The 15,041-nt window shown below is 45.3% G+C and overlaps 1 protein-coding gene across 6 annotated transcripts in view; it reads left to right on the top strand.

Annotated features, from left to right (window-relative positions):
* LOC109869074 (transmembrane and coiled-coil domains protein 1-like) overlaps positions 1–15,041 on the top strand; it is a 101,687-nt gene that overhangs the window by 72,639 nt on the left and 14,007 nt on the right. Inside the window, exon 1 of one of the 6 annotated variants that reach the window (XM_020458928.2) lies at positions 1,906–3,135. The exons of 3 other annotated variants lie outside the window; for them this stretch is intronic. In XM_020458928.2, the coding sequence (XP_020314517.1) occupies positions 3,076–3,135 (60 nt within the window). In that variant the 5' untranslated portion in view covers positions 1,906–3,075. Of the gene's footprint in view, positions 1–1,905; positions 3,136–12,410; positions 12,557–14,737; positions 14,946–15,041 lie in introns of those variants that run through there. 2 more of the 6 variants (XM_031803635.1, XM_020458929.2) reach the window with 2 other exon arrangements.

Genomic DNA, 15,041 nt, shown 5'->3' with positions numbered 1-15,041 from the left:
TGGTCAGGGCGTGAGTTGGGGTGGGCAGTCTATGTTTGTTTTAGTATGGTCAGGGCGTGAGTTGGGGTGGGCAGTCTATGTTTGTTTTAGTATGGTCAGGGTGTGAGTTGGGGTGGGCAGTCTATGTTTGTTTTAGTATGGTCAGGGCGTGAGTTGGGGTGGGCAGTCTGTTTGTTTTAGTATGGTCAGGGCGTGAGTTGGGGTGGGCAGTCTGTTTGTTTTAGTATGGTCAGGGCGTGAGTTGGGGTGGGCAGTCTGTTTGTTTTAGTATGGTCAGGGCGTGAGTTGGGGTGGGCAGTCTATGTTTGTTTTAGTATGGTCAGGGCGTGAGTTGGGGTGGGCAGTCTATGTTTGTTTTAGTATGGTCAGGGCGTGAGTTGGGGTGGGCAGTCTGTTTGTTTTAGTATGGTCAGGGCGTGAGTTGGGGTGGGCAGTCTGTTTGTTTTAGTATGGTCAGGGCGTGAGTTGGGGTGGGCAGTCTGTTTGTTTTAGTATGGTCAGGGCGTGAGTTGGGGTGGGCAGTCTGTTTGTTTTAGTATGGTCAGGGCGTGAGTTGGGGTGGGCAGTCTGTTTGTTTTAGTATGGTCAGGGCGTGAGTTGGGGTGGGCAGTCTGTTTGTTTTAGTATGGTCAGGGCGTGAGTTGGGGTGGGCAGTCTGTTTGTTTTAGTATGGTCAGGGCGTGAGTTGGGGTGGGCAGTCTATGTTTGTTTTTCTATGTTGGTTTTTGTGTTCGGCCTAGTATGGTTCTCAATCAGAGGCAGGTGTCGTTAGTTGTCTCTGATTGAGAATCATACTTAGGTAGCCTGGGTTTCACTTTCGGTTTGTGGGTGTTTGTTTCCGTGTTAGTGTTTGGGCCACACGGTACTGTTTTGGTTTTGTTAATTCACGTCATCGTTTATTGTTTTGATTCAGTGTTCAGTGCTTTCTTTAATTAAAATCATCATGAACACTTACCACGCTGCGCTTTGGTCTGATCCTTACTCCTCCTCAGACGAAGAGGAGGAAAGCCGTTACAGATGGGCAGTTTGACAATAGGCCTGTCTGTGTCTTTGGTAATAGTGCAGGGGGGTTGATTTATAAAGCCTGCAAGCAGCCATGTGCCCACTTTCATTCATTACACACACACACACACACACACACACACACACACACACACACACACACACACACACACACACACACACACACACACACACACACACACACACACACACACACACACACTCTCAGAACCCTCAGAATAACTGAGGCCTACTCTTATGTAAGCTGCCTTTCCCCTAAACTCTAGCCTCTCTCTCTCTGGGTGTGGGTCCCTCCATTCCCTCCCTTCCTCCCCACAGTTCCTCATTAAAGCCTTTTATTCATCCCCCTGCCCTCCCTTATCCTTCTCTCCCCATCCTCCTCTCCCTCCCTCAATTCATTTCTGTACAGAGGCTCTTTGGCAGCCCCCCTCCTGCTTTACCCCCCCCTACGTGCCCCGCTTCGCTTCGCCCCCTAATTGGTTGTGAGCCGTTGGTATACAAAAACACACACACACACACACACACACTTCTGCATTACGGTCTTGTTGGTCATATGACTGTATAATCTGAAAAGGGGTTTATGGTGTAGCTGTTTTTCAGCTAAAACTGATTCTGTTTCCTCAGATAGAAAAAAACCTAGTCAGCCTTAATCAAATGAACAACACTGGTTTTGTTTAGTACTGTGACATCATGTTTTCTACAGTATGTGGAATGTGGATATGTGTTGAGTAACATCAGGCCCAGTGGCAGTATCCAGTAGGAACAGAGATGAGATCATAGGCTTCTGATGCAAGGCTAATTGGGATTTAAGGCAGATGATTTTCTAAGAGATGTGTTAAAATGAAAGCAGGGCATTCTGACTGTGAGAGTTGATTGGCTGAGAGTTTAATTTAATCAAAGCTCATTGGTCGTGGTATGCAGGCTATGTGAGGTAGTTGTTTTCAGTGTGCTTGCCGTCAGTGCTCATTGGCTGTGACATTGAACCTGTGGAAGATAATTGGCTCAGCCTTGACAGTTTGTTTCTACCCTTATGAGATGTTTTCTCCATCAGATAGCCAACTGCGGAATTTCACTGGCCCAAAAACTGTGTCAGAATAAAATACTTTCCCTCTTCACCCCTTCCCTGTTTGCTCGCTCCCTCTCTCGCTTCCCTCTCTCCCTCCCTCTTGTTCTTTCGCTCACACACACAGTGACAGCTCCTGGAGGGCTCTTTTCTCCTCCCTGCTCCCTCGATCCCCTCACATCCGTCCTCAGGGTCTGTCTTTCTCTCTTTTTCTCCCTCAGTAGATTTTACACCCTGTGGACTCTGAAAACTTAACCCTACGTTCAATCTTCTGTCAGTCCTTCCTTCAGTTAACCCTGCGTTCAAACTGCAGTCAACTTTATTCAGTTCAACTGTCACTTCTTGTCATTCCGAGCCTTCATCAGGACCACCCGACGCTGCGAGGAGTACTTGTTCTTCCAGGAGCGCTGTGCCCTATGGTGTTGTGTTCGCTGAAGCATGTGTGTGTGTGCTCCATAGGCTTGGCGTTAGCTGGACTCTCTCTCGTCTCTGTTGGCTGTGTGATCAGTGAAGCATGGATTCAGCAGAGCTGCTGCTCTATCAGTCTCTCAGGCTGCCAGCAGGACAGGCTGATAGCAGGACAGGCTGATAGCAGGGTCTCCTAGGGCTGTGGACTCCGTAGTGACTGTGGTCTCTGGATTTCGTTTTCTGTCTGAAAGTGGGGTCTGGTGTTGGATGGGCTGGTTGAGCAGTGGACTCTGCTTGTGATGGGCTGGTTGAGCAGTGGACTCTGCTTGTGATGAAGGCCCTGTGCTGGACAGTGGACTCTGCCTCAGTGGATCAGCCTTGATACATTCCTTTGGCTTCTTTGTCTAGTGGACCTTAGACCCTCTTTTTTTATTCCCTGTGTGAAGTGGACTTTGTTCCAAGAGGACCTGTCAGTGAGTCTGTCCAATGTGGCTGTGGCCATCTCCTATGGGCCAGACTGATGCCTCCTTTCCCTCTGAGGTGTCAATGAGGCTGTGTGAGGCTCCGTGCACCCCCCCATCATGGAGGTCATCTTCAACCTGATAACTGCTGACCCCTCTCCACCTCCTTCCCCCACAACCGTGAGTCTCCATCTGTATACAGCGTGCGCCTGTGTGTGTGTTCATCTATGTTGGACCTCACAGCATGTGCACGTACATCTCTAAATGTTGTCGTTCATTTAATATGCATGTGTTCACATCCATGTGGGTATCCCTCCAAATGCAGCGTCTATGAGTGTTAATGTGTCTACAATGTATCAAAGTGTCCTTGCATTACATGAACCAGTACATACCCATGTTGAAATCCTAACAGCGCATTTGATTTGAGCTGTGAGTTGCGGGTAGAGTCCAGAGGCCTGTACTGAGAGGCTTTGAGAGGACATCATAGAGACTGAAAGCCTGTGTTGTGATGGCTGGGCTGGGCTAAGCCATAATGTTTCAACAGGCTCCCAGTTTAGTTTAGTTTAGTTTAGTCTTGTGTGGTTTTTTTCCTGTTGGAAGTGGACACAACAGGCTTTTCTCCCAGACCCTCTGAATTCCTCCACACAACAAAAGTTAGCTGCTGGTGAGCTTGGTGAGCTTGGTGAGCTTGGTGAGCTTGGTGAGCTTGGTGTGTGTGTGTGTGTGTGTGTGTGTGTGTGTGTGTGTGTGTGTGTGTGTGTGTGTGTGTGTGTGTGTGTGTGTGTGTGTGTGTGTGTGTGTGTGTGTGTGTGTGTGTGTGTGTGTGTAAATCACTGCATGCCCAGCGTCACACAGAGTTATGTAATTGTCCCTAGCTATTGAATGGACCTCATTGTTGTCCGATTGGAACCCCTTAAAGGCACACAAAAAGCGGATTTCCATTCAAAACTGTCCTTCCTCAATATCAGAGCTGCTTAATTTGGCAGGGCTGGGTGGGAACTGAGACCATCAGGAAAGAAGAGGAGAGGAGGAAAAAGGGAAGAAAAGAGCAAAGAGAGTATACATTTGGAAGAAGAGCAGAAGAGGGATGAAGAGAGGAGAAGGGAAGAGAGGAGGAGAGTCATGAAGACTGGGAGTGGAGAACGGGAGAGGAGAGGCATTGGGAACTTGTGTTGATGAGTTTGGCTTGCACTGCTCTAGAGAGGGGAATTCCAGATCCTTAGCCCAACACAGTGTCTCCCAGTCTGCCAACTCATAGTGAGCTATGCAGTAAGATCTCCCTAGTCCTAGAATAGCCCTACACTGTAAGATCTGCTGTGTACATTCTACTGCTAAATCATTTATTAAGATCATTTTGACATGGAACACTCACATGCTCTGATGTTCTAGCTAGACTTAATTCAGGTGTCCTGAGGTCTTGGCACACTCACACACTCACACACTCACTCTCACACACACACATCAGTCTTGTCAGTTCTAATCAGTCCTATCAGATCTGTGATCTCTCTGAGTCAAGAATAGACCCACATTCACAAAACATGGACAAACTTTCCTTAACCTGTGAAGGTTTCATTGAAACATATTGTATCTTATCAATTTTTGAGAAAGAAAGCCGATATGACAGAGGTTGAGTGAATAATGTTCTTGTGAATCCTTTGTGTCTCTGTAACTCTTTTGGGCTGTTTACCAGAACAGTTAGGAGGACGGAGTTTATTTATTGTGTTTGGTGTCATGACTGAGTGATCAAGTTTCAGCTGGATTAATCATACTGTAATTAAAGATGGGTTTCTATGGCAACCCATAAGATTATGTTCATTTCCCAGCGTTATCAGATGCAAACATGTTGAATGAAGAAGTGCCAGAATTTCTCATTAGCACACACAAGCATATGGACATAAAAACTGCCAAATATGCGAAGCAAGGCTAAAGAACGTAAAATGTAATGCGAGGTAAAGACCACCCTCAAGACTAGATCAGTATAAAATACCACAGGCCTCATTTATCAACCATGCATATGCTCAAATCTGTGCGGAAACTATTTCCACGCGGTGTGAGATCAATCAACATGAATGTTTGCTTGAGAGTGTGTGTAAATTTACTCAAAGCCATTACTATGCATAGGCCAAGTGGTAGGAAAGGGAACTGCTTGTCAAACGTACCCTAGTGAATGGGGAAAATATATGTTGAAATTGTGAGTAATAATACAAATATTTTTGAAGTGATTTCATTATATTTCCATTGTGATTTCATGCAACATGTTGTGACAGGTTATATCATTTTATTTGACCACTTCCGTGCATTTGTTACAATAATCATTCATATGAAGTGCAGTAATTTGTTCAATTAGAGGCACGTGTGAAAGTGAAACCATTGAAATGCTATAAAAGACTGAGATAATGAGAAATCAAATGAGATGAGATGGCTGATCCTGCTCTGTTGAAAGATTTGGCATTTAACAGAGATGGTTGATCTTGCTCTGTTTTGGCAATTCACAGAGAGCCTGTTTTTAGAGACAGGTGGGACTTTTTTTTGCAGAAGGTACAGATTGACTCATCAGATATCGTTTCCAAAACCAATCTTTAAGGATTGTTGCGAGGATTTAAGACCTACTTTAGAAAGGCACATGTCATTCTGGTGCACATCCAAGTGCTAATCAACCATCAGGTTTTTGGCAAAGGGCACTTTGATCAGCATCTTACAGCCCTCGATAAGCCAATGTTTTGGATGCAATCATCAGCAAAAATGAACAGTTACATACAATTTCCATACACCATCGCACAACAGGTTGAAGTCTAGGTTTTTTCTTTTGCCATTCATGGGTTCCCAAATACAAATGGAGCAATGATAGGTTATGTGATGCGCAAAAGACACTGCTGAATGTGATGGCACAAAATTTTTTTTTTTTTTTTAATTTCACCTTTATTTAACCAGGTAGGCTAGTTGAGAACAAGTTCTCATTTGCAACTGCGACCTGGCCAAGACAAAGCATAGCAGTGTGAGCATACAACAAAGAGTTACACATGGAGTAAACAATTAACAAGTCAATAACACAGTAGAAAACGAAGGGGGGGTCTATATACAATGTGTGCAAAAGGCATGAGGAGGTAGGCAAATAATTACAATTTTGCAGATTAACACTGGAGTGATAAAAGATCAGATGGTCATGTACAGGTAGAGATATTGGTGTGCAGAAGAGCAGAAAAGTAAATAAATAGAAACAGTACGGGGATGAGGTAGGTGAAAAGGGTGGGCTATTTACCAATAGACTATGTACAGCTGCAGCGATCGGTTAGCTGCTCAGATAGCTGATGTTTGAAGTTGGTGAGGGAGATAAAAGTCTCCAACTTCAGCGATTTTTGCAATTCGTTCCAGTCACAGGCAGCAGAGTACTGGAACGAAAGGCGGCCAAATGAGGTGTTGGCTTTAGGGATGATCAGTGAGATACACCTGCTGGAGCGCGTGCTACGGATGGGTGTTGCCATCGTGACCAGTGAGCTGAGATAAGGCGGAGCTTTACCTAGCATAGACTTGTAGATGACCTGGAGCCAGTGGGTCTGGCGACGAATATGTAGCGAGGGCCAGCCGACTAGAGCATACAAGTCGCAGTGGTGGGTAGTATAAGGTGCTTTAGTGACAAAACGGATGGCACTGTGATAGACTGCATCCAGTTTGCTGAGTAGAGTGTTGGAAGCCATTTTGTAGATGACATCGCCGAAGTCGAGGATCGGTAGGATAGTCAGTTTTACTAGGGTAAGCTTGGCGGCTTGAGTGAAGGAGGCTTTGTTGCGGAATAGAAAGCCGACTCTTGATTTGATTTTCGATTGGAGATGTTTGATATGAGTCTGGAAGGAGAGTTTGCAGTCTAGCCAGACACCTAGGTACTTATAGACGTCCACATATTCTAGGTCGGAACCATCCAGGGTGGTGATGCTAGTCGGGCATGCAGGTGCAGGCAGCGACCGGTTGAAAAGCATGCATTTGGTTTTACTAGCGTTTAAGAGCAGTTGGAGGCCACGGAAGGAGTGTTGTATGGCATTGAAGCTTGTTTGGAGGTTAGATAGCACAGTGTCCAAAGACGGGCCGAAAGTATATAGAATGGTGTCGTCTGCGTAGAGGTGGATCAGGGAATCGCCCGCAGCAAGAGCAACATCATTGATATACACAGAGAAAAGAGTCGGCCCGAGAATTGAACCCTGTGGCACCCCCATAGAGACTGCCAGAGGACCGGACAGCATGCCCTCCGATTTGACACACTGAACTCTGTCTGCAAGGTAATTGGTGAACCAGGCAAGGCAGTCATCCGAAAAACCGAGGCTACTGAGTCTGCCAATAAGAATATGGTGATTGACAGAGTCGAAAGCCTTGGCGAGGTCGATGAAGACGGCTGCACAGTACTGTCTTTTATCGATGGCGGTTATGATATCGTTGAGTACCTTGAGTGTGGCTGAGGTGCACCCATGACCGGCTCGGAAACCAGATTGCACAGCGGAGAAGGTACGGTGGGATTCGAGATGGTCAGTGACCTGTTTGTTGACTTGGCTTTCGAAGACCTTAGATAGGCAGGGCAGGATGGATATAGGTCTGTAACAGTTTGGGTCCAGGGTGTCTCCCCCTTTGAAGAGGGGGATGACTGCGGCAGCTTTCCAATCCTTGGGGATCTCAGACGAGATGAAAGAGAGGTTGAACAGGCTGGTAATAGGGGTTGCGACAATGGTGGCAGATAGTTTCAGAAATAGAGGGTCCAGATTGTCAAGCCCAGCTGATTTGTACGGGTCCAGGTTTTGCAGCTCTTTCAGAACATCTGCTATCTGGATTTGGGTAAAGGAGAACCTGGAGAGGCTTGGGCGAGGAGCTGCGGGGGGGGCGGAGCTGTTGGCCGAGGTTGAAGTAGCCAGGCGGAAGGCATGGCCAGCCGTTGAGAAATGCTTATTGAAGTTTTCGATAATCATGGATTTATCAGTGGTGACCGTGTTACCTAGCCTCAGTGCAGTGGGCAGCTGGGAGGAGGTGCTCTTGTTCTCCATGGACTTCACAGTGTCCCAGAACTTTTTGGAGTTGGAGCTACAGGATGCAAACTTCTGCCTGAAGAAGCTGGCCTTAGCTTTCCTGACTGACTGCGTGTATTGGTTCCGGACTTCCCTGAACAGTTGCATATCACGGGGACTATTCGATGCTATTGCAGTCCGCCACAGGATGTTTTTGTGCTGGTCGAGGGCAGTCAGGTCTGGGGTGAACCAAGGGCTGTATCTGTTCTTAGTTCTGCATTTTTTGAACGGAGCATGCTTATCTAAAATGGTGAGGAAGTTACTTTTAAAGAATGACCAGGCATCCTCAACTGACGGGATGAGGTCAATGTCCTTCCAGGATACCCGGGCCAGGTCGATTAGAAAGGCCTGCTCACAGAAGTGTTTTAGGGAGCGTTTGACAGTGATGAGGGGTGGTCGTTTGACTGCGGCTCCGTAGCGGATACAGGCAATGAGGCAGTGATCGCTGAGATCCTGGTTGAAGACAGCGGAGGTGTATTTGGAGGGCCAGTTGGTCAGGATGACGTCTATGAGGGTGCCCTTGTTTACAGAGTTAGGGTTGTACCTGGTGGGTTCCTTGATGATTTGTGTGAGATTGAGGGCATCTAGCTTAGATTGTAGGACTGGCGGGGTGTTAAGCATATCCCAGTTTAGGTCACCTAACAGAACAAACTCTGAAGCTAGATGGGGGGCGATCAATTCACAAATGGTGTCCAGGGCACAGCTGGGAGCTGAGGGGGGTCGGTAGCAGGCGGCAACCGTGAGAGACTTATTTCTGGAGAGAGTAATTTTCAAAATTAGTAGTTCGAACTGTTTGGGTATGGACCTGGAAAGTATGACATTACTTTGCAGGCCATCTCTGCAGTAAACTGCAACTCCTCCCCCTTTGGCAGTTCTATCTTGACGGAAGATGTTATAGTTGGGTATGGAAATCTCTGAATTTTTGGTGGCCTTCCTGAGCCAGGATTCAGACACAGCAAGGACATCAGGGTTAGCAGAGTGTGCTAAAGCAGTGAGTAAGACAAACTTAGGGAGGAGGCTTCTGATGTTGACATGCATGAAACCAAGGCTTTTTCGAACACAGAAGTCAACAAATGAGGGTGCCTGGGGACATGCAGGGCCTGGGTTTACCTCCACATCACCCGCGGAACAGAGAAGGAGTAGTATGAGGGTGCGGCTAAAGGCTATCAAAACTGGTCGCCTAGAGCGTTGGGGACAGAGAATAAGAGGAGCAGGTTTCTGGGCATGGTAGAATATATTCAGGGCATAATGCGCAGACAGGGGTATGGTGGGGTGCGGGTACAGCGGAGGTAAGCCCAGGCACTGGGTGATGATGAGAGAGGTTGTATCTCTGGACATGCTGGTAGTAATGGGTGAGGTCACCGCATGTGTGGGAGGTGGGACAAAGGAGTTATCAGGGGTATGAAGAGTGGAACTAGGGGCTCCATTGTGAACTAAAACAATGATAACTAACCTGAACAACAGTATACAAGGCATATTGACATTTGAGAGAGACATACAGCGAGGCATACAGTAATCACAGGTGTTGAATTGGGAAAGCAAGCTAAAACAGTAGGTGAGACAACAGCTAATCAGCTAGCACAACAACAGCAGGTAAAGGTGTGATATGTGATTGTCCCACCTAGTTATCTTTAGATGGAATGCACTAATTGTAAGTCACTCTGGATAAGAGCGTCTGCTAAATGACTAAGATGTAAATGAGGTCTTTCCTGGTGTCCATCAGGCAGGTCAACCAGATACTAGTAAGATTAGTGTTTATCTGTGGGGCAGGGGTCCACCCAAACCTTCCCCCAGCCTCCCTAACAGGGTGTGCCTGTTTGTCCAGGGACTGGTTGGTTGTGTAACAGCTACTGATCCAGGCAAAGCTGGTCAGCACCCTAAGAAACCAGGACTGGCTTACAAAGATCCACCACAGGCCTGGGAAATGTCATAATCCTACACACACACACACACACACACACACACTTACAACACTAATGTTTATAAAACACACACCGCATGCAGTAGGACCACATACCGACCCCGCAGGTCAGGACTGTCTCTTACAGTAAGTGGTTCACTGGTGGGGTCATCCTCCTCTTATAGAAGTAGTCCTGTCATCTTTCCTCTGCCCTCTCTCACCTCTCCTCTCGACACCACTTACTCTTCTCCTCTCTGTATTCCCCTTCTCAAACCTCCCCTGTTACACTTATCTACACATAGACACATTCCTATCCACATTTCTGATTCCGATCTGTGATGTGGTGGGTTCTGGGAGATTGAATTTAAGCATGTTTAGTTGAAGTCTAGATGTGTAGAGAAAGTGATTCAGGTGTAGATCTTGCATAATCATGTGAATGTGAAATCCTTGTTAAGATATGGATATGAAGTTGGGTTTTCTTCTGTTATGTTTAGCACTGGGTCATGAGGCTTGAATAAATATCAGTTATGAAATTCTACTGCATATGTATATTTAGAATAAACTGTATTACAGCATGGCTTTGGCCAACTTTACACCTGGGCTTAAACTGTTTGGAATGTCAACATTGTTGACCTAGAATGAAGCCACAAGACTAGTCTCTCTCTCTCTCTCTCTCTCTGTCTCTCTCTGTCTCTGTCTCTCTCTCTCTGTCTCTCTCTCTCTCTCTCCTCTCTCTCTCTCTATTTAGCAGTCAGGTCATTGAGTGTGCGGGTGGGTTTGAGCGTTAGGGTAATTAACAGAGTTTTACCTTAGTTACTGTACAATGTTTCATTTCCAGCCTGGGGGTATCCTGTGTTCTCTCCTTGGGTTTCCCTCACAATCTCACATGCAGCGGAGGTACAATGATCTTCTGGTTTCACCTTGCTGTATGCTCTGATAAGTGTGATACATGCACTAAAATTGAGCCTGCAGATGGCCAGAGACATTACACACTCTTAGAAAAAAGGTGCTATCAAGACCCTTAAATGGTTCTTTGGCTGTACCCATAAGTGAACCCTTTGAAAACCCTTTTTGGTTGCAGGTACAACCCTTTTTACAGAGGGTTCTACATGGAACCAAACAGGGTTCTCCTATGGGGACAGCGGAAGAACCCTTTTGGAACCCTTTTTTCTAAGAGTGCAGATAATGCATGTGAAATGGGGAACTGCAATTCACTTCGATTTTTGTACTTACCCACTTACTGGTATGTGCACTGATAAGGAATCGACTTATGGCTGACGCGTTAGTTAGACCAGGGCTACAGGGAATAAATAGGTCCAATCTATAACACACATACTCTATATCACACCATATCATGTACACTATATCATATTGGAACCTATGATGCAGTCAGGGATAAACTTTGCACTGTAATCTGAACTGTATGTGCTGTGTGCATGTTTACTGTATACAGACAGAGATATACTCCGTCTAGGTGTAAACAGTAAGGTGTGCTCGTCACAGTTGTATTGAGTTTGGAGTGAGTATATTTTCTCAGTGGCCAAGTACATCTATCTAACTCTCTCTTTCTCTTTTTCACTCTCTTTCTCTCTCTCTCTCCCTTCCTTCCGCTCTCTGAGGAGATGTTGGCTCAGACTCGGATCATATCTAAATGACTGAATTTCACACTCCAGATTAGTTTCATAACCTTTTACCCCTTGCTTCTGTGGATCAGATGGAACACTGTCACTATGGTAATGTGTTCTGAGTTGGTGTGGATCTCTAGGGCATTTGGAGGAATCTGCTTTTATACAGCCCTTATTAGAGTCTGTCCTTCCTTCCTTCTAGCTCATAAATTGTTTATCAAGATAAAATGTAGGTCATACTCTGATAGAGGAGGTGGGCATTATGGAATAATGACAGATTATCATGCTCTTTTTGCTGGTGTGTGTGTGTGTGTGTGTGTGTGTGTGTGTGTGTGTGTGTGTGTGTGTGTGTGTGTGTGTGTGTGTGTGTGTGTGTGTGTGTGTGTGTGTGTGTGTGTGTGTGTGTGTGTGTGTGTGTGTGTGTGTGTGTGTGTGTGTGTGTGTGTGTGTGAGAGATAGCCCCATGCGTTCTTGCATCTGTACCACCTATATAGTCTTGCTTAGTGTGCATTTTTGGCCAGGTTTATGGGAGTGGATGGATTACTCCTGTGCCAGTCTGTGAGTGTCTCTGAGCTCCTCCTTATCACAGGGTAGCTTGTATCTCTGCGTTGCTTTTCAGGGAACTCTGGGTTCACTGTGGTCAGCTGACTCAACCATTACTTGGCCTCTCTCCTTTATCTATCTCATAGTTAGTGGCCAGATAGTTATTTTAGTGGGCCGTTTCCAAGGCCACAATTAACCCGTGTCATCATATCTTTGATCTCACTTCTGCAGTTAAAGATATGTAGCCTAGTCTTATCATTGATGACGTACTAGTAGCCTATTGTATGGGGGGGGGGGGGGCACTGTACTGAGCAGTATATGAAAAGCTTGGGCCTCATGATCATATTCCAGGTGGCTGAGAATGATGAGTGGAGTAGTTGGTGAGATGCAGCAGTGACCATGATGTTGCGTCAATAGTGTTCATAATGGATATTGGACAAACGGATGATCTAGATAAAGGCCTATGGATTCTCAACAGAACACATCATGTAAGTATATGCGTTATTGTAACATTGACTTGTAAAATGCCCCTACCCAGGTCACTAGTCAACGTCTAACAACAAGTAGATATGTGGTGCCAGTCAAATGCGTTGAATGTAACATTCGATGCCATTGCTGCCCTACTCTACGCACACGGCAGAAAAGTGTTCTCTGATTCATATCCTTGTCAGTCGGTGGCGTGACTCAATTGGGACTTTTCACTTCAGCTCAGGGCCGGCTCCAGGCATAAGCGACAATTAGCTTAGGAATTCAGTCGGGGTCAGTTTAGCGTTAGAATAGTAGAATACACAAGGTGTAAGTTAAGAATGTGGTTGTGGATCATCAGTTTTTCTCTTGTTTTGTCAGTCACTGACAATCACTCAATTAGCCATGTCAGCTAACAGTTCTTACATTGTGAAATTAGTCTAGCCAGTTATCTGAACTTGTAGTAATCATGGCCTAATACTGAGCGGGCACGCATGGCATGTGCCCAGGGGCCCTGACCTCCAGGGGGCTCTCATTGATTTTGTAAGTTACTCTCACTCAGATATCATTAACATGGCATAAGTCATTGTAAAATGGTTAGAATTAGCTTTAAAACTGAAAAAAATCTAATTTTCCCCATAGCAAAATGAGTAGAATTTCTGTCCTCCTAATAACATGCTTGTTTTCTTCTTGGGCCATTAAGTACTCATTATAAGATTTATAATTGGTTTAGTTACCTATCTGAGTAATCACGACATAGAGGCTGCTGAAGGCCTATGGCAGGGATCATCGACTAGATTCAGCTGCGGGTTTATTTTTTCTTGGCCTGGGGGCCAGCAAATAATTTGTAGACTGCAGATTGACTGCAAGAAGCCTAAACGGATATTCATATTAGACTAAAACATAATCATTTCAAATCTTGCTTACATTTGTATATGATCACATATATCTTTCACTATTATGCATGGGAAAACTTTGGAACGGATTTCCTAAATGGAAATCACTTGGAGCTGAATTGCTGGTGTTTTTTATGACCAACTGTTATTGTTATTATAATTATTATTTTCAGAAAACTTGGGGGGGAGGGGCAAATAATAATCCTTGCCAGTTGGGGAACCCTGACTTACAGTATAGGTTCAGTGAGACTGATCCTCTGACACCTCACAGTTCAGCTGTCACGAGTCGCTTCCAATTCCCACCACTGGTGATTCATGGTAGCCGTAACATCTGTTAAAACGAAGAATGCACTTGGCATCTGAAATGCACCCGATCAAAGGCATGGGCATCAACGTCACTCCACAGGGGGCTTTTTCACACTTTGTTGTTGTGTGTGTGGGTGTGTGCGTTTGTGCGGCATATCTGAAGATGTCAGCCTGGTTGAGCTTGCCCCGCTGACACCTCTCTTCAGCGGCAGCTTGGCACAGAGAGAGAGGCAGAATGAGGGACAGGCAGAGATTTGATACAATCTCATTTCCACACCCAGCAATTTGTGCATTGTTCTGCCTTCTGCACTCTGTTGGTCAGTTTCTCCACCTCTGAGTTAATGACTGTTTTATCAACTGTTTTCAGAATGGAATGATTAAACCCAGATTAAGTTGGGTTTTTATAGAAATAGTTATAACACCAGGGGTTTGTTTCTGTAAATGGGCTACATGTAAAGGTCAAAACGTTTTTGAAGAGGTCAGATTTTATTTTCCTTTCCCCCTTTTTTGGAGAACATCCTATGTTCCATTTTTTTCGGAGAAACAATTTGCATTGTGCAAGTCTTGTCTTTGCCCTTGAGATTGAGCAATCAATATTTCGCAAACTGATGTTGAGGATATGATTAATATTCTAATGTGACAGTGAAAAAGAGAATATTGAGAAAGAAACTAATATTGAAGCTAAACTGGGATACTGTGTTCAAATGAGGAATGCATTTCTCCCCCCTCATAGCCATTCATATTTATCTTGAGACATAAAATCATTTTGTTCAACTCAAACATTTAAAAAAATGTCTCTCTATGCACCTGAATTTACCAAGTTGCTTGATATAAATAAACATGAACCATCGATCTATGTCGCTGACTAAAGTACTGTTTTTGAACACTATCATCGGGACACGAGTGGTTAATGGTTGACGTTTGAGCACCTCTTGCACTTGGCTCGAGGCGGGATTGGAGGATGATGTCACCTCTGTCGCGCGACGGGGAGGGAAGGAGAGTGGGAGGAGCGTCGTGGAGAGGAGGATGGCCAGTTTCAGGTACACTTCAACTTTCACAAGTTTGGAGTGTTGTGTTGTGAGAAACCGGCAAAGCCTCGGAGCGGGATACATTGGGATTTTATAAAAGAAGCTGCTGGACAGATGAAAACTGACTACGGGAATAAGGGAAAATGCATTGGGAACAAGTACTCCGATTGACGAATGGCAAGGTGAGATAGATTATATTTTGGTTTCGATGTCCCTTGTCCTTTTAAACGTAGCCTATCAGGTGTCTTGGTTTCAATAGACTGCGCATTGTAGTGTCG

The sequence above is a fragment of the Oncorhynchus kisutch genome, linkage group LG24 (genome assembly GCF_002021735.2).
Source record: "Oncorhynchus kisutch isolate 150728-3 linkage group LG24, Okis_V2, whole genome shotgun sequence".
In the NCBI taxonomy this organism is placed as follows: Eukaryota; Metazoa; Chordata; class Actinopteri; order Salmoniformes; family Salmonidae; genus Oncorhynchus; species Oncorhynchus kisutch.
The sequence above is the reverse complement of the archived record's forward strand: the minus strand, read 5'-3'. Positions and strand labels throughout refer to the sequence as shown.